Raw genomic sequence first — 18,984 nt, 5'->3', positions numbered from 1 at the left:
TGAAATTACTCTTACTTCGGAAGACTTCTCTCCATTGAGAATAACATGCTGCGTCCTGTTATCTAGGAACTCCTCAATCCAATCACACAATTGGTCTGATAGTCCATATGCTCTTCGTCCACGAGACTCAGAGGGCCATAGACACGGGTTCACAGGTAGATGCCGTGTTTCTTGACTTCCGCAAGGCGTTCGATACAGTTCCCCACAGTCGTTTAATGAACAAAGTAAGAGCATATGGACTATCAGACCAATTGTGTGATTGGATTGAAGAGACCATGAGTATAAAATCAGAGAGATTAGAGCCCACACAGTGGCATACCGACAATCCTTCTTTCCACGAACAATACGAGACTGGAATAGAAGGGAGAACCGATAGAGGTACTGAAGGTACCCTCCGCCACACACCGTCAGGTGGCTTGCGGAGTATGGATGTAGATGTAGATGTAGATATGCCCATTTCCCCAGAATTATCCACGTATACATGCATCCCTATCGCTCCAGCACAATTTTGAGGTGTCATCCCATCATCTCTCACCGAGTCGTTGCCTCTGCCTTCCCCACCTCCGACAGTCCAGTAGAGAACTTCTTCACTCCATCTGCCCTCATGGTCCTGACTAGATGCCTCACTCACCACCATCTCATTCTCATCACCGCGGTCACCACATCATGTCTCTCTCCCCCTCTCTGTATCCCCCTGATACATCTGCTTGTCTCCCTGTCTTTGCCAGTAGCTGACAACAAGCATCTCCCTATCGCTTGCTGGGTAACAATTAGTTTTTGAATAGTTTTCACCTTTAAACTGCCGTAAGTCACAGCTGGTGACATGTACTAATTACGGAAATTCCATTTGAGAGAAATGACAAGCATCATTTGACATTGCATGGAGTTCCACATGGATGACGTACTAATAAGCATCCCTGACATAGAGAAACAACTGAAGGTGCTGAAAACAAATGTGTCGTCAGGTCCGGACAGAATCCCAATTCAGTGTTACAAACAGTACTCTACTTCATTGTCCCCTTACTTAGTTTACAATTATCGCAAATCTCTCGACTGGTGCAAAGTGCCGAGCGACTGGAAAAAGTGCAGGTGACTCTTGTACATAACAAGCGCAAAAGGACGGACCCACAAAATTACAGGCTAGCATCCTTAACATCGGTTTGCTGCAGAATTCTAGAGCATATTCCGAGTTCGAATATAATGAATTTCCTAGAGAGCAAAAAGCTCATGTAGTGTTCTTGAACCCATAGCCCCTCAGCATCTATACTTCAATTAGATGACTGGTTTAAATATATACTGATCTTGAATGCTGGTAGTGATAGAAGTGATAGATATTCATGTGAAGCACAGATACTTAAGGGCTACAGCTGAAGAAGACAATACGATTACAAAGGAAGCAACCATGAAATTTTTACTGACTTATTATTTGTTTTTGCCTTTACACAATAATGACACAACTGTGGAGAGTTTTCATGGATGAAAACTTGTAAATGATTTCCATGTGGAGATTCTCATGAAGATATTCCTGAAAATGAAGGTGTGTCACATACATCTGAAATAGGTGCTTTGTCTTAATGTGGTTGATCCTACATGTTTCCTTTCAAACTGTGTTTACAAGGCACAGTTTCCTCATAAGTAGCCCCACAAATAAGGGTGCAACAGATGTCTTATCCCCACAGTAACTGTCTTCTAGTACTAACAAGACGATATTAAAAATGATGTTCTTCAGTTTTCTTCACACTTAAAGGATTTGAAGGTCAGTGTCTGGACATCAACTTATAGACTTCCTAAAGCAGTAAAATGCAATTTAAAAAAAAGTTGTCTTTGAAGATGAAAATATTTCTGAGTCCTGTTAAGTACATAACATTTCCAGCTTATTAAAAGAGTCTCTGGCATTGCATATTTTGTGTCAATGTCTTGTAACTGTGAAGCTGCTACAGTTCTCATCAGTAGCAAGTTTATCAAAAAAATTCATATTTATTAACTCATGTATATGTGTATTAATAAATAATGAACGATAACTTTTTAGGAGAAATAATTAAAAATATTTTTACTTTTAATTAATAATCCTATGAAAATACAAGTAATCAAAAGAAATGAAAATACGACACAACAATGTGCAACATCAAATAGAAAATAAAATAGTTTTTCTGAAGATTCACAGTGTAACTGATGAGTATAATTTTTACATTAACATAGAGACTCTTGTATGTGTACAAAATTTTAAATAAAAAATATGAATTATAAATAAAAACAAATCGTTTTTATTAATAAATTGTGATAACATGTTTGTTAACTGATATTTGCATTCAATATTAAACATAGATTTCAAATAAAAGTAAAAGAAAAACTGTTACAGACGTTATTTGAACAAATGACTTCACTTTTACAACACTTGTATGCTATGCACTTAGATACCACAGATTACCTTATTGTTGTTGTTGTGGTCTTCAGTCCAGAGACTGGTTTGATGCAGCTCTCCATGCTACTCTGTCCTGTGCAAGCTTCTTCATCTCCCAGTACCTACTGCAACCTACATCCCTCTGAATCTAATTAGTGTATTTATCTCTTGGTCTCCCTCTACGATTTTTACTCTCCACGCTGCCCTCTAATGCTAAATTTGTGATCCCTTGACGCCTCAGAACATGTCCTACCAACCGATCCCTTCTTCTTGTCAAGTTGTGCCACAAACTCCTCTTCTCCCCTATTCTGTTCAATACCTCCTCATTAGTTATGTGATGTACCCATCTAATCTTCAGCATTCTTCTGTAGCACCACATTTCGAAAGCTTCTATTCTCTTCTTGTCCAAACTATTTATCTTCCAGATTGCCTTAATATGTCTGAAATTTTGTGATCGGAGCTCTCAAACCTTCTGATCTCGAGAGGTGATTGTTTCAAATGTTTTTGAGAATTGTGTCCTACTACTTTAGGAAACTTGTGTCTGGGCACTGACTTTCCAATCCTATGTGTGTGGAAAAAATCAATGAGGGTCACCATCTAAGTTGCCTTTTAAGTCATATTTCTCACTTACCGCTCGCTTCTTGGCTGGAAAGATCTAAGAGATTGACATGACTGAGGGGGGGGGGGCAACTTCTTCAGTAGATGACGAAATATGTGAACAAAAAATCATATCCATTACCGTGCCATGCAGAACCATGCAATAATTACAGCAATGAATCTTAGAAATGAGAGCTGTCCATCACTCACAATAGCTACCATTTGGATCGCCTGACACTTGCACGTCATAGGTTCGATCAGCAGTTACGGCGCAGCATACTCACCTATAGAGTTCTCGAAGGGGTTGTAGTAGGCATTGACCAAGGCCGCATAGCCGTGGTTGATCCACTCGGTCTTGTTGACAGGCTGCCGCAATTGGCTGAAGGAGTAGTTGGTCTGGAACTTGGTCACGTTGAGCATGCTCTCCAAGTACAGGGATGGGCTGACATCTAGCTACAAGGTTACAGTCTCAAGTAATACAGGTGGTGAGTTATTAGCAGAAATGTAGCTTACAAGGAAACAGGTGTATGATGCTCGAGGGAAGACCATGGGACTGCCAATTGTTGGCAGTATAGGGTGGAAGAAATCTGTTTGGTCACAGCTCAGTCTGTCAAGGTTGGGTATTGGTATACAGTAGTTTCCTGACACAGTTCGAGACTACATCAAAGTAACTGATACAAAGGTTTCCTGTAGGATATATGGAACATACGATGGTCAGACACTCACTCCCCAGCAACTCTATAGAAATCCCAGCATATATGTGATGCAAAGGTGGTTTGGCCACAGTTTAAACTGGTGAAAACCCACCAGTGGGACAGTGCAGGGTTCTGATAACAGAGAGACCAAGATTTCATATGCCCACACAGAAGTTTGGAAATGTGTTTCCCAAACTTAAAAGTCTCCGAACTGAGCAGTTTGAACTACACTTTCCCCACAGATTGGTGCGGCATATCGGTGTGAGAATATACGTCATTAACATTGAGGATCGAGGGTTGTGAGACAGTAATACTCGCCGACTGAACTGTCTGGTGTGTCCAGCTTGTGTCAATCACATCAGTCCCACAGTCTTTCTGCACGGCATGCACAACACTCACCTGGAGTAAGTCAGTTAGTCTATCTATCCGTTGGCATGAGTTAGCCTCTTGTTAGCTCAGTAGGAAATGTCAAACGAAGTTACAAGGAGTTTCAAACGAGAAGTTTATTAACGTGTGGCGTCCAGAGTGGTATTTTCAAAACTGGACTAGAGCAGCACATCCTTAGACTTCAAGCAGTGGCATTTTGAACGAAAAACTGGAAAAGTTGCACAGTTTGTGGTCAGTGGCACAGAGTGAGTTGTATTTATGTTTATCTCATGAGCCATGTAGGGGAACTCCAGAAAATGGAACAGCAAGCAGTGGTCTGGAAGCCACACTGGCAGATTGTGTATGGCACAGCTGACATTCCAGACTGATACTGAGGTGTGCAGATGGCCAACCACGATACGACGGTCGTACTCTGGGGCTCTCGACCACCAGAACTGTCCAGCCTTGTTGTCACTGCCCTGTGGCTGCTGCCATCCTCAAAGAAAATTAAAATATTCGCTGCAAACAGCCTAGCAATGAAGAGAACACTTGCAGTGCTTGCCTGAAAGGTACATGTTCACCTGCAATATCTGCTTGTAATATATGTGTATTACAACCAGTCCAGATGACCTTGTTTTCACCTGTGATGACGAATGGAGAACTAGTATGTTGCAATAATGAAACTCCATTTTGGGTAAAGGATATCTGACAATTCTGATCTATATTTGGGAGGTTTGTAAGATTGGAGAAATGATCAAAAAGTAACAGGATTGTTCAATTTATACACAGTATTTTTCAAACTTTTTCATCTTCCTGGTACACATGCTTCTGATGTATGTTTTCAATTTCAGCTGTTTTGAATGTTCCGTTTACTGATGCCAGTCAAAAAGGTTATAAATGTTTCACAGTACTCGGCTAGTTTTTACTTTAGAGAAAGGTGGGTCAAAGACGTTGCATCAAATTCTGCTTGGAAAATGGAGAAAAGTGCACTACCGCATTCGAAATGTTGACTGCGGCTTTTAGCTAACCTACTATGAGTAAGACAAGAATTTATGACCGGCATAAAAGTTTTCAAGAGGGTGGAGAAGACGTTGAAGACGACAACTGCCCTGGATGCTCTAGCACATCAAATACTGACATCAGCGAGGAAGAAGAAAAGAAAGAGGTAATCAGAGAGGTTGTTGATGTAAGTATAATACACTCTCGGACTTTTTGCCACCTCAGTTCGGGGTAAAACCTCAAGCTTTCGACGATTACCTCCACTGTCTTCGTCGGGAGCAACTGACTGATTATATCGGCATATTCTTTGGCTCATGCAAAAGCAATTTTTTCGAACATTTTGGGCAGAAACGCGTAGCACCAAAATTTGTTCCGAAATTGCTGAATTTCGATCAAAACTGACATGTGGTAGACATTGCTCAGGAATTGCTGAATAAGTCGACAACGAACCAGAACTTCTAAAGAAAGTTGTAACATGTTACGAAACATTGGTGTACGGGACCACACCAATGCCCGGTTCTCCCAATGGAAAATGACTAAACAGCCAAGAATGAAAAAAATTCGAGATGTCCAATAACATGTGAAGGTTCTTCTCACTGTTTTCTCCAATGAGAATGGGATAGAGCATCATTAGTTCCTGCCTTCTGGTCATACGGTAAATATGGAATACTACCTAAAAGTTATGCATCGTTTGCGTGTAACAATCCGGGGAAACCAAGCAGAATTGCGGCCACTCGTGAAAATTGCATCATGATATAATGCTCCCACTCACACTTCAATGCTGATTCATGAGTTTTTTGGCAAAAAACAAAACCATTATGTTGCCTCAGCCATCGAACTCTTCGGACATGACCCCATGCAGCTTCCTTCTATTCCCAAGGCTGAAGGGAACTGTGATAGGACGTCATGTTGCCACCACTGATGAAATAAAAAACAGAATCGCTGAAGGAGCTGAACACCATAAAGAAAAGTTTTTCCAAGATTGTGAAATATGCTGCCACAAGTGTATTATATCTGAGGGGGATACTTTGAAGGGGACAAAGGTGAATTTGATGTTGATGAATAAATAAAGATTCTTAAAGAAAATAAAATGCCCGCTTTTGACTGCCTTACAACTGACACTGTTTCGATACGATGGTAAACGATGTAAATATATTGAAAATAAACCTTCAGTTATGGTGTGAAAGTAGATTGATAGTTCCACTCTATCGATGCTATACGCTTACATAAAAAAATAAAACAAAACAAAAATAAATAAATAAATGCTGAACATTCTTTTAGTTAATCAGCGGTCCTGGATCCTTTTTACATGTTCAAAGAAATCGGTCCACCTTCTCCGGGTTGTGTTTAAGAGTGTGGGAAACTTTTTCGAGTTCTTCGTTGCTCCTCCATTTCCTTAAGGGTGGCAATGCATTTATGGCTTTATAATTATTTTACTGTGTACAACTTTGGCTTTAATGAGGACTGATTTTTTTATTGCCGATGGAGAATGTTGATAAGCCACCTTCATCTGGGAAGTCGCACTGTTTGCTGCTTTGATCAGTCAATTGGTTTAAATGAATTATTTGTGGTGTTTATAGCTTAGAAATTTGTTAATTTTCCAAAAATCATTTTTCAACAATTCGGGGGCACCTATAACTTTTGCGGTGCATCATATTGTCGATGCCAAGATTTACAAGCCTACTTTTTCCAAGGAGTTTTATTTGAGTGATACCTGATTCTATGCCTTTGTCGCAGACTGTAAAGTAATATGCAAAGGCAAGGCATTGATACTGTCTTTTTTCTTATTCCCAGTTTTATTTGATGATTTGTTACAGCATTTTGTAATGCACTTTCCCCATCTGTAACGATTTTCTCCAAAACACACTTGAAGAGTACACCAGAGAGTAAACGCCCTTTCCAGACTCCACTTCTGATTTCAAATAGTTCTGATGTTTTGCCTTCCAACAAGCCTCAGTTTTCCCTTTGTCACGTTTGCTCATTGTCAGTATGTGCAAGTTTTATTCTTGAGCTACCCATCAGTTTGGTGTTCACATTCATACAAGAGAATCATTTAAAATCTTGATCATGTAGATATATCCTTTAATCTTCAGAGTAGTCTTTCAAACTGGAAAGTATTTGTGTCTTTATGGAATCTGTAATCAGGACAAATATGAAATGATACCACGGCATTGGAAGCAATATTTTATAAAGCATATGCGTTCATGAGTAATTAAAAACTGACGAATAGAATGTTTATATCGAGATGCCAAAATAACAGGGTAATGGCTAATTAGTTTTAAAATGAGTTAATAAAAGAAGTACGCACTTAAAGGATGGATCTGTAGCATGTAAGTAGAAATGAGTTAGGAGACTGTTGGATCTACAATGACATATCCAAAAGAACAGACATCACCTGCAATCCGCAGCTGTGATATATTTTATGTAAACTGAAAGTGGGGGGGGGGGGGAGAAAGGAATGGAAAGGGAAGGGAATGGAAGAAACTTGCAACTTGCGATGTTAGCTGCATCCAGACTTTATGCGGAATTGCTGCCGACCAGCAAAAAACATGTGCCCAACCGGGACTTGCACCTGAGATCTCCTGCTTACTTGGCAGTCGTGTTAACAGCTGTGCCATCTGCATACAGTGCTCAACGGAGATGCACGGACTCCTGGCCGTGATGGGGGATGGGTCTAGAACCTTCAGTGTGGATTTTACCTGTTTATTTATTTATTTTATTTCAGAATTAAAGACCTATTACCTGATGATATAAAACATGTTGTACATCTTACAGTTTTCATCATTCATCCTTATTTTTCTTTTTAAAAATGGCAGTAATTTAAAGTTGAAATATAAATAATTTTTTTAAGGAGAATGTAAAAAAAAAATTATGGGATAGAGGAGAGATTCATTATTGGCATCACTGACTGTGACTGGCGGTGAATACCTCAGAATGGTTTCTTCAAGCTGTTGATCCCCAATCGTATCAAAAAAAATTGTACAAGACGTTCTTCAATTTTATTTAGATCAATTGGACCATGAGAACCTAAAATGCGGAAATTTCCGCTTCAAGAATCAGACTCCTAGACATGAAGAACTGGAGCCAAATGCAAGAGAAAAGTAGATAAGCAAAAAGTTTATTGTAAATCTTACTCCTCTCGAATCTTATGAATAGACTTAACCATAGAGACAGTTGCAGCAACAAAGGAAGGATGGGTAGATTACACTGTGTGTCAATAGACTGTGGTCTTCAAGGTAATTCATGATGTTTGAATACACGTTCCAAAATTGAAATTAACGACATGGGCCTATAACTTAGTGGATTATTGATTTTTTTTTAAATATTGGTGTGACCTGTGCTACTTTGCAATTTTTCCATACAGATTTTTCATTGAGTGAGTGGGTGTATATGATTGTTAAATATGGAACAATTCTGCAAGGCATTTGAGAGGCGTGAAAAATGTGTGCTTGCTGAAGAGAGAAAGCAGCCTTTTCAGTAGTTGCTGGGAGGGGGGGGGGGGCAGCAGTCTGGACGACTGGCTGATCTGGCCTTGTATCACCAGCCAAAATGGCCTGGTTGTGCTGGTACTGCGAACAGCTGAAAGCAAGGGGAGATTACAGCCGTAATTTTTCCCAACTCTACTGAATGGTGAAATGATGGTTAGATCCTCTAGGGTAAAATATTCTGGAGATAAAATAGTCTACCATTCAGATATCTGGGCGAGGACTACCCAAGAGGACCTCGTCATCACGAAAAACAGAACTGGCATTCAAGGTATCAGAGCAAGGAATGTTCAGCCTCTTAGTCGGGCAGGTAGGTTAGAAAATTTGATCGAGATATTAAAGTCAGACATAGTGGAAATTACTGAAGTTTGGTGGCTGGAACAAGACTTCTTGTCAGGCGAATTCAGGGTTATCAATACAAAATCATACAGGAGTAAGGCAGAAGTAGTTTTAATAATGAATACGAAAACAGAAATGGTGGTAAGCCACTATGAACATCATAGTGAATGCATTATTGCAGCCAAGAGAGACACAAAGCCCTTATCCACCACAGCAGTAAAAGTTTATATGACAATGATCTCTGCAGATGAAGACGAGATTGAAGAAATGTATGATAACGTAAAACAAATTTTTCAGATAGTTAAGTGAGACGAAAATTTCTGATGGGGGACTAGGATTCAATAGTAGGAAACAGAAGAGTTGGAAAAATTGTTGGTGAATGTGGACTGGGGGAAAGCAATGAAAGAGGAAGCCACCTGGTAGCTTTTGCACAGAGTACAATCTAATCATCGCTAAGACATGATATAAGAATCATGAAAGAAGGTTGTATACGTGAGAGAGACCTGGATGCACTGGTAGGTTTCAGATTCATTATATACAGGCAAGAGAGAGATTTAGAAAACTGATTTTAAATTGTAAGACAGTTCCAGGGGCCAGATGTGGAATCTGACAATAATGTACTTGTTCTCAACTGTAGGTTAAAACAGAAGAAATTGCTAAAAGGGTAGACAACCAATGACATGGGACCTGGATAAGTTGAAAGAACCAAGGGTTGTTGAGAGTTTCAGATGGAGCATTGGGCAATGACTGACTAGAACAAGGGAAAGGAATACAGTAAAAAATGAATGGGTAGCTTTCAGAGATGAAATAGCCAAGGTAGCAGAGGACCCAAAAGGTAATGACAATCTGAAGGTAGCAGGGGTGAAACACAGGGAGTGAAAGGCTATTTACAATTTGTACAGAAACCAGATGGCAGTTATAAGAGTGGAGAGGCACGAAAGGAGAGCAGTGATTGAGAAGGGAGTGAGACAGGGTTGTAGCTTATAGTATCATTCAATCTGCACATAGAGCAAGCAGTTAGGGAAACCAAAGAAAAATTTGGAGTCCAGGGAGAAGAAATAAAAACTTTGAGGTTTGCCGATGACATTGTAATTTGGTCAAAGGCAGCGAATGACATGTAAGAGCAGTTGAACTGAATGGGCAGCGTCTTGAAAGATGGGTATGAGATGAATATCAACAAAAGGAAAACGAGGATGATGGAATGTTGCTAAATTAAGTCAGGTGTTGCCGAGGGAGTCAGGTTAGGAAACAAGACACTTGAAGTGAGCTTTGCTATTTGGGCAGAAAAATAGCTGATGATGGCCAAAATAACAGAGGATATAAAGCGTAGGCTGGCGGTACGGAAGATATAACCTGTAGGCTGGCAATGGCAAGAAAAGTGTTTCTGATGAAAAGGAATTTGCTAATGTCGAATATACACTCATGGAAATTGAAATAAGAACACCGTGAATTCATTGTCCCAGGAAGGGGAAACTTTATTGACACATTCCTGGGGTCAGATACATCACATGATCACACTGACAGAACCACAGGCACATAGACACAGGCAACAGAGCATGCACAATGTCGGCACTAGTACAGTGTATATCCACCTTTCGCAGCAATGCAGGCTGCTATTCTCCCATGGAGACGATCGTAGAGATGCTGGATGTAGTCCTGTGGAACGGCTTGCCATGCCATTTCCACCTGGCGCCTCAGTTGGACCAGCTTTCGTGCTGGACGTGCAGACCGCGTGAGACGACGCTTCATCCAGTCCCAAACATGCTTAATGGGGGACAGATCCGGAGATCTTGCTGGCCAGGGTAGTTGCCTTACACCTTCTAGAGCACGTTGGGTGGCACGGGATACATGCGGACGTGCATTGTCCTGATGGAACAGCAAGTTCCCTTGCCGGTCTAGGAATGGTAGAACGATGGGTTCGATGACGGTTTGGATGTACCGTGCACTATTCAGTGTCCCCTCGACGATCAGCAGTGGTGTACGGCCAGTGTAGGAGATCGCTCCCCACACCATGATGCCGGGTGTTGGCCCTGTGTGCCTCGGTCGTATGCAGTCCTGATTGTGGCGCTCACCTGCACGGCGCCAAACACGCATACGACCATCATTGGCACCAAGGCAGAAGCGACTCTCATCGCTGAAGACGACACGTCTCCATTCGTCCCTCCATTCACGCGTGTCGCGACACCACTGGAGGCGGGCTGCACGATGTTGGGGCGTGAGCGGAAGACGGCCTAACGGTGTGCGGGACCGTAGCCCAGCTTCATGGAGACGGTTGCGAATGGTCCTCGCCGATACCCCAGGAGCAACAGTGTCCCTAATTTGCTGGGAAGTGGCGGTGCGGTCCCCTACGGCACTGCGTAGGATCCTACGGTCTTGGCGTGCATCCGTGCGTTGCTGCGGTCCGGTCCCAGGTCGACGGGCACGTGCACCTTCCGCCGACCACTGGCGACAACATCGATGTACTGTGGAGACCTCACGCCCCACGTGTTGAGCAATTCGGCGGTACGTCCACCCGGCCTCCCGCATGCCCACTATACGCCCTCGCTCAAAGTCCGTCAACTGCACATACGGTTCACGTCCACGCTGTCGCGGCATGCTACCAGTGTTAAAGACTGCGATGGAGCTCCGTATGCCACGGCAAACTGGCTGACACTGACGGCGGCGGTGCACAAATGCTGCGCAGCTAGCGCCATTCGACGGCCAACACCGCGGTTCCTGGTGTGTCCGCTGTGCCGTGCGTGTGATCATTGCTTGTACAGCCCTCTCGCAGTGTCCGGAGCAAGTATGGTGGGTCTGACACACCGGTGTCAATGTGTTCTTTTTTCCATTTCCAGGAGTGTATATTGTAGTGCTAGGAAGTCTTTTCTGAAAGTATTTGTATGGAGCGTAGCCACATATGGAACTGAAACATGGATGATAAACACAGTCTTAGCTACAAGTATTTTTATTTATTATTGGACAAGCTTATATTTATTTGTCCCTATCATCGTCTGTTGAACTTATTTCTGATTCATAGTTACGATTAAATCACTTCCAAGTGATTCATTATTAATATAATAAACTTCCTTCACCTGATCGCCACAATTTTTCCACTCTTCATGAGAAACAGTTCCACAATCTTCATCAGAATAGTTATTTCTTCCACTACTTTGCAGTGAACGAAATTCAGCACGCGCCTGATTTAGAAGCATTATTCATCTCCCACTATGGAAGACACTGTCACGAGCAGATAAAAGTGATACGGGTGGCAGCGAGTGGAAGTGGTCCGAGTTAACGTAGACCAACGCTTAACGCCACTTCTTACAAACAGCACTCGCCCAAACCCAGAACCTACTTCTGTCTGTACGCCACAAAATTTTGTTCACACTGTACAGGGCTATTACAAATGATTGAAGCGATTTCATAAATTCACTGCAGCTCCATTCATTGGCATATGGTCACGACACACTACAGATACGTAGAAAAGGTCATAAAGTTTTGTTCGGCTGAAGCCGCACTTCAGGTTTGTGCCGCCAGAGCGCTCGAGAGCGCAGTGAGACAAAATGGCGACAGGAGCCGAGAAAGCGTATGTCGTGCTTGAAATGCACTCACATCAGTCAGTCATAACAGTGCAGCGACACTTCAGGACGAAGTGCAACAAAGATCCACCAACTGCTAACTCCATTCGGCGATGGTATGCGCAGTTTAAAGCTTCTGGATGCCTCTGTAAGGGGAAATCAACGGGTCGGCCTGCAGTGAGCGAAGAAACGGTTGAACGCGTGCGGGCAAGTTTCACGCGTAGCCCGCGAAAAACTGGCTCATGCCACAACTGGAGACCGACAGCGCCGACTTCATCTTTCAACAGGATGGTGCTCCACCGCACTTCCATCACGATGTTCGGCATTTCTTAAACAGGAGATTGGAAAACCGATGGATCGGTCGTGGTGGAGATCACGATCAGCAATTCATGTCACGGCCTCCACACTCTCCCGACTTAACCCCATGCGATTTCCTTCTGTGGGGTTGTGTGAAAGATTCAGTGTTTAAACCTCCTGTACCGAGAAACGTGCCAGAACTGCGAGCTCGCATCAACGATGCTTTCGAACTCATTGATGGGGACATGCTGCGCCGAGTGTGCGAGGAACTCGATTATCGGCTTGATGTCTGCCGAATCAGTAAAGGGGTAAATATCGAACATTTGTGAATGCCTAAAAAAATTTTTTTGAGTTTTTGTATGTGTGTGCAAAGCATTGTGGAAATATCTCAAATAATAAAGATATTGCAGAGCTGTGAAATCGCTTCAATCATTTGTAATAACCCTGTACATGCGAGCCCACATGTGCTACTTTATAGAAGAGCCACACTGAAGATGCCAAGTGTGGTTCACGAGCCACAGTTTGCCGACCACTGATGTAGGCTAAAAAAAATAGAATTATTTAAGAAAAAAAATACCTATAATTTTTTTGAATACACCTCTGAATTCTTGTTTGTTAATACCTTGCCATTGGGGCCCGAACATCTCGGACTGTGACAGGAATCCAGATGGGTGTAATGGTTCCAAAGGACAGAGCGCGGTGGTGTGTCAGTTTGGCTCTAGCTACTACGATCCCTGTCAGGAGCAACGCACGCATTTGCAAATGCATCTGCCACAGCTCACCTTCTCGTAGAACTTGTCGAGCTTGGTGTCGTCCAGCAGCTCCTCAGGGTACGCGGCGTGGGCGACCACGGACTCCACTTTCTCGAGCGCCTTCTTCCTGCACATCAAATCACACCGCACCACATCGCACGCTGTTGGGGTCTGCTAAGGTCTTCGTGGGGGTACTTGACATCAGCAATGAATGAGTAAAACATTTCAGAACGAGAGTGAGAAGATGTATCTAAAATCCAAACGCCTTCATCCAAACACATGCTCAGCAATCCAGCATTCAGCGCACACCAGAGGGTACCTTGTACTATGCTACGAGGGCAGTTCAATAAGTAGTGCAACACATTTTTTTTTCTGAAACAGGGGTTGTTTTATTCAGTATTGAAATACACCAGGTTAGTCCCCAATCTTTTAGCTACACAACACTATTTTTCAACGTAATCTCCATTCAATGCTACGGCCTTACGCCACCTTGAAATGAGGGCCTGTATGCCTGCACGGTACCATTCCACTCGTCGATGTCGGAGCCAACGTCGTGCTGCATCAATAACTTCTTCGTCATCATCCGCGTAGTGCCTCCCACGGATTGCGTCCTTCATTGGGCCAAACATATGGAAATCCGACGGTGCGAGATCGGGGCTGTAGGGTGCATGAGGAAGAACAGTCCACTGAAGTTTTGTGAGCTCCTCTCGGGTGCGAAGACTTGTGTGAGGTCTTGCGTTGTCATGAAGAAGGAGAAGTTCGTTCAGATTTTTGTGCCTACGTACACGCTGAAGTCGTTTCTTCAATTTCTGAAGAGTAGCACAATACACTTCAGAGTTGATCGTTTGACCGTGGGGAAGGAAATCGAACAGAATAACCCCTTCAGCGTCCCAGAAGACTGTAACCGTGACTTTACCGGCTGAGGGTATGGCTTTAAACTTTTTCTTGGTAGGGGAGTGGGTGTGGCGCCACTCCATTGATTGCCGTTTTGTTTCAGGTTCGAAGTGATGTTTCATCGCCTGTAACAATCTTTGACAAGAAATTGTCACCCTCAGCCACATGACGAGCAAGCAATTCCGCACAGATGGTTCTCCTTTGCTCTTTATGGTGTTCGGTTAGACAACGAGGGACCCAGCGGGAACAAACCTTTGAATATCCCAACTGGTGAACAATTGTGACAGCACTACCAACAGAGATGTCAAGTTGAGCACTGAGTTGTTTGATGGTGATCCGTCGATCGTCTCGAATGAGTGTGTTCGCACGCTCCGCCATTGCAGGAGTCACAGCTGTGCACGGCCGGGCCGCATGCGGGAGATCAGACAGTCTTGCTTGACCTTGCGGCGATGATGACACACGCTTTGCCCAACGACTCACCGTGCTTTTGTCCACTGCCAGATCACCGTAGACATTCTGCAAGCGCCTATGAATATCTGAGATGCCCTGGTTTTCCGCCAAAAGAAACTCGATCACTGCCCGTTGTTTGCAACGCACATCCGTTACAGACGCCATTTTAACAGCTCCGTACAGCGCTGCCACCTGTCGGAAGTCAATGAAACTATACGAGACGAAGCGGGAATGTTTGAAAATATTCCACAAGAAATTTCCGGTTTTTTCAACCAAAAAGTGTTGCATTACTTATTGAACTGCCCTCGTATTTATTTATTTTTCCTGTTTCACTACCGAACACAGCAAGGAAGAAACGACTGTCTACACACTTCTGTACAAGCCTCAATTTCTCTTGTGTCGTCTTCGCGGTTCTGACACCAGAAGTACGTCGGCTGCAGGAGGAGCGTTCTGGAGTCTGTCGAAAGTGAGCCTTGTCTAAAGTTTCTCAATAGACGCAAATGATTTAATGACATTAGCTGCGAGTGGGCACTGATTTGAATCAATGGGAATAGTTGAAAATTTGTGCCGGTCAGGATTAGAACCCGGGTCTCCTGCTTACCAGGCAGGCGGATTGACAGCTGCGCCATCTGTATACAGTGGTCGCCACACCTGCAGGGACTACCCTAGCACACCTCCCATCTGTTCTCAACTTGTCCACGCATTACAGATGTAGTCCACCTTGCCCATTACCCTCATTACTCGCGTCATCTCGCCCAATCACGTTCGAACCCGGTACGCACCTGCACTGAAGGGATTACTGGCTGTCTCGCCTTAACTATACAGGGTGTTACAAAAAGGTACGGCCAAACTTTCAGAAAACATTCCTCACACACAAATAAAGAAAAGATGTTAGGTGGACATGTGTCCGGAAACGCTTAATTTCCATGTTAGAGCTCATTTTAGTTTCGTCCACCTATGCTCAATGGAGCACGTTATCATGATTTCATACGGGATACTCTACCTGTGCTGCTAGAACATGTGCCTTTACACGTACGACACAACATGTGGTTCATGCACGATGGAGCTCCTGCACATTTGAGTCGAAGTGTTCGTACGCTTCTCAACAACAGATTCAGTGACCGATGGACTGGTAGAGGCGGACCAATTCCGTGGCCTACACGCTCTTCTGACCTCAACCCTCTCGACTTTCATTTATGGGGGCATTTGAAAGCTCTTGTCTACGCAAACCCCGGTACCAAATGTAGAGACTCTTCGTGCTCGTATTGTGGACGGCTGTGATACAATATGCCATTCTCCAGGGCTGCATCAGCGCATCAGGGATTCCGTGCGACGGAGGGTGGATGCATGTATCCTCGCTAACGGAGGACATTTTGAACATTTCCTGTAACAAAGTGTTTGAAGTCACGCTGGCACATTCTGTTGCTTGTGTTTCCATTCCAGATTAATGTGATTTGAAGAGAAGTAATAAAATGAGCTCTAACATGGAAAGTAAGCGTTTCCGGACACATAACATACACTCCTGGAAATGGAAAAAAGAACACATTGACACCGGTGTGTCAGACCCACCATACTTGCTCCGGACACTGGGAGAGGGCTGTACAAGCAATGATCACACGCACGGCACAGCGGACACACCAGGAACCGCGGTGTTGGCCGTCGAATGGCGCTAGCTGCGCAGCATTTGTGCACCGTCGCCATCAGTGTCAGCCAGTTTGCCGTGGCATACGGAGCTCCATCGCAGTCTTTAACACTGGTAGCATGCCGCGACAGTGTGGACGTGAACCGTATGTGCAGTTGACAGACTTTGAGCGAGGGCGTATAGTGGGCATGCGGGAGGCCGGGTGGACGTACCGCCGAATTGCTCAACACGTGGGGCGTGAGGTCTCCACAGTACATCGATGTTGTCGCCAGTGGTCGGCGGAAGGTGCACGTGCCCGTCGACCTGGGACCGGACCGCAGCGACGCACGGATGCACGCCAAGACCGTAGGATTCTACGCAGTGCCGTAGGGGAAAGCACCGCCACTTCCCAGCAAATTAGGGACACTGTTGCTCCTGGGGTATCGGCGAGGACCATTCGCAGCGAGGACCATTCGCAACCGTCTCCATGAAGCTGGGCTACGGTCCCGCACACCGTTAGGCCGTCTTCCGCTAACGGCCCAACATCGTGCAGCCCGCCTCCAGTGGTGTCGCGACAGGCGTGAATGGAGGGACGAATGGAGACGTGTCGTCTTCAGCGATGAGAGTCGCTTCTGCCTTGGTGTCAATGATGGTCGTATGCGTGTTTGGCGCCGTGCAGGTGAGCGCCACAATCAGGACTGCATACGACCGAGGCACACAGGGCCAACACCCGGCATCATGGTGTGGGGAGCGATCTCCTACACTGGCCGTACACCACTGGTGATCGTCGAGGGGACACTGAATAGTGCACGGTACATCCAAACCGTCATCGAACCCATCGTTCTACCATTCCTAGACCGGCAAGGGAACTTGCTGTTCCAACAGGACAATGCACATCTGCATGTATCCCGTGCCACCCAATGTGCTCTAGAAGGTGTAAGTCAACTAACCAGCAAGATCTCCGGATCTGTCCCCCATTGAGCATGTTTGGGACTGGATGAAGCGTCGTCTCACGCGGTCTGCACGTCCAGCACGAACGCTGGTCCAACTGAGGCGCCAGGTGGAAATGGCATGGCAAGCCGTTCCACAGGACTACATCCAGCATCTCTACGATCGTCTCCATGGGAGAATAGCAGCCTGCATTGCTGCGAAAGGTGGATATACACTGTACTAGTGCCGACATTGTGCATGCTCTGTTGCCTGTGTCTATGTGCCTGTGGTTCTGTCAGTGTGATCATGTGATGTATCTGACCCCAGGAATGTGTCAATAAAGTTTCCCCTTCCTGGGACAATGAATTCACGGTGTTCTTATTTCAATTTCCAGGAGTGTATTTTCTTTCTTTGTGTGTGAGGAACGTTTCCTGGTCCAGCTCGTGGTCGTGCGGTAGCATTCTCGCTTCTCGCGTCCCACGATCGGGTTCCCGGGTTCGATTCCCGGCGGGGTCAGGGATTTTCTCTGCCTCGTGATGACTGGGTATGGTGTACTGTCCTTAGGTTAGTTAGGTTTATGTAGTTCTCAGTTCTAGGGGACTGATGACCATAGATGTTAAGTCCCACAGTGCTCAGAGCCATTTGAATGTTTCCTGAAAGTTTGGCCGCACCTTTTTGTAACACCCTGTATGTGTGGTGTGACTCTTCAGGTTTTAGCGGCGCAAAGACTGTTCCATTAAGCTTCGGGAGAGCAGCCGCAAAAATTCTCCTGCTTCTAATATTTCGGCTGTATAGCGTTCAGCCATCTTCAGAGTGAGCCGCAAGACTGTCGCTCCAGTTCTTTTTTTTTTTTTCTTTATTGAATTTCAATTCCCCCCGAAGGGGGCGGGCTGGCAGCAGCTTAGTATGCCGCTCTTCAGCCTACAGACTTTGTTAGAAAGATGAAGAGAATAAATAATAAAAACAGGCGATAAAATCGGAGACTTAAAGAGTAACATGGCGAAAAGAAATCGTGGAACTTAAAACAAACAACAGAGGGATGATGATGATGCTAATAAAAATACGTACGGAGCAGACAGGGAAAACAATAGACAATTAAAAAAACACGGCGACAGTCTGGATTCTGTTCGCAAAAGACATAAAATTCACACCTAGCGACAGCACGGTCTCTGTTCGCAACACGAGAAAGACGAACAACACTGAATAGTCACTAGAACACTGCTCTAAAAAGTTGGCAAATGTGACATACCACAGCTGAGAGCAGGTGTGGGGAAACTGGACAGATGATGGGAAAGCAAAAAAAGGGGGAAAGGAGAGTAAAAGCGAAGGGGGGAACCGGGAAAGGAGCTGATGGAGGATGAGGACCCATAAGAGGGGTGGGGGGCAGACGCTACAGGGAGTGGGGTAGGCAGAGGAGGGGAATAGAAAAGGACTTGGGGGGGGGAGAAGGGAGGTAGGGAGAGGTTTAGTGGGGAGAAAGCGGGACGGAAGGGGCGAAGAGGGAGCCCAGAGAAAGGACAGAGGAAAGGAGGGGGAGTGAGGATCAGAGTTGATAGGAGGGATAAATGGAGGGAGAGAGGGCATCGTCCAGGAGGGGGAGT

General features: G+C 44.6%; 1 protein-coding gene across 1 annotated transcript in view; it reads right to left on the bottom strand.

The window, feature by feature from the left end:
- The window catches only part of LOC126108186 (neprilysin-2-like), a 246,429-nt gene that overhangs the window by 30,401 nt on the left and 197,044 nt on the right, over window positions 1–18,984 (bottom strand). The window contains exons 10-11 of the mRNA XM_049913426.1: window positions 13,519–13,615; window positions 3,283–3,451 (exon numbers count right to left, since the gene is read on the bottom strand). Of these exons, the coding sequence (XP_049769383.1) occupies window positions 3,283–3,451; window positions 13,519–13,615 (266 nt within the window). The remainder of the gene's footprint in view (window positions 1–3,282; window positions 3,452–13,518; window positions 13,616–18,984) is intronic.

This window comes from Schistocerca cancellata, chromosome 11 (assembly GCF_023864275.1).
Source record: "Schistocerca cancellata isolate TAMUIC-IGC-003103 chromosome 11, iqSchCanc2.1, whole genome shotgun sequence".
NCBI classification, from domain to species: domain Eukaryota; kingdom Metazoa; phylum Arthropoda; class Insecta; order Orthoptera; family Acrididae; genus Schistocerca; species Schistocerca cancellata.
Note: the sequence above shows the minus strand (reverse complement) of the source record. Positions and strands in the feature narration are given on the sequence as shown.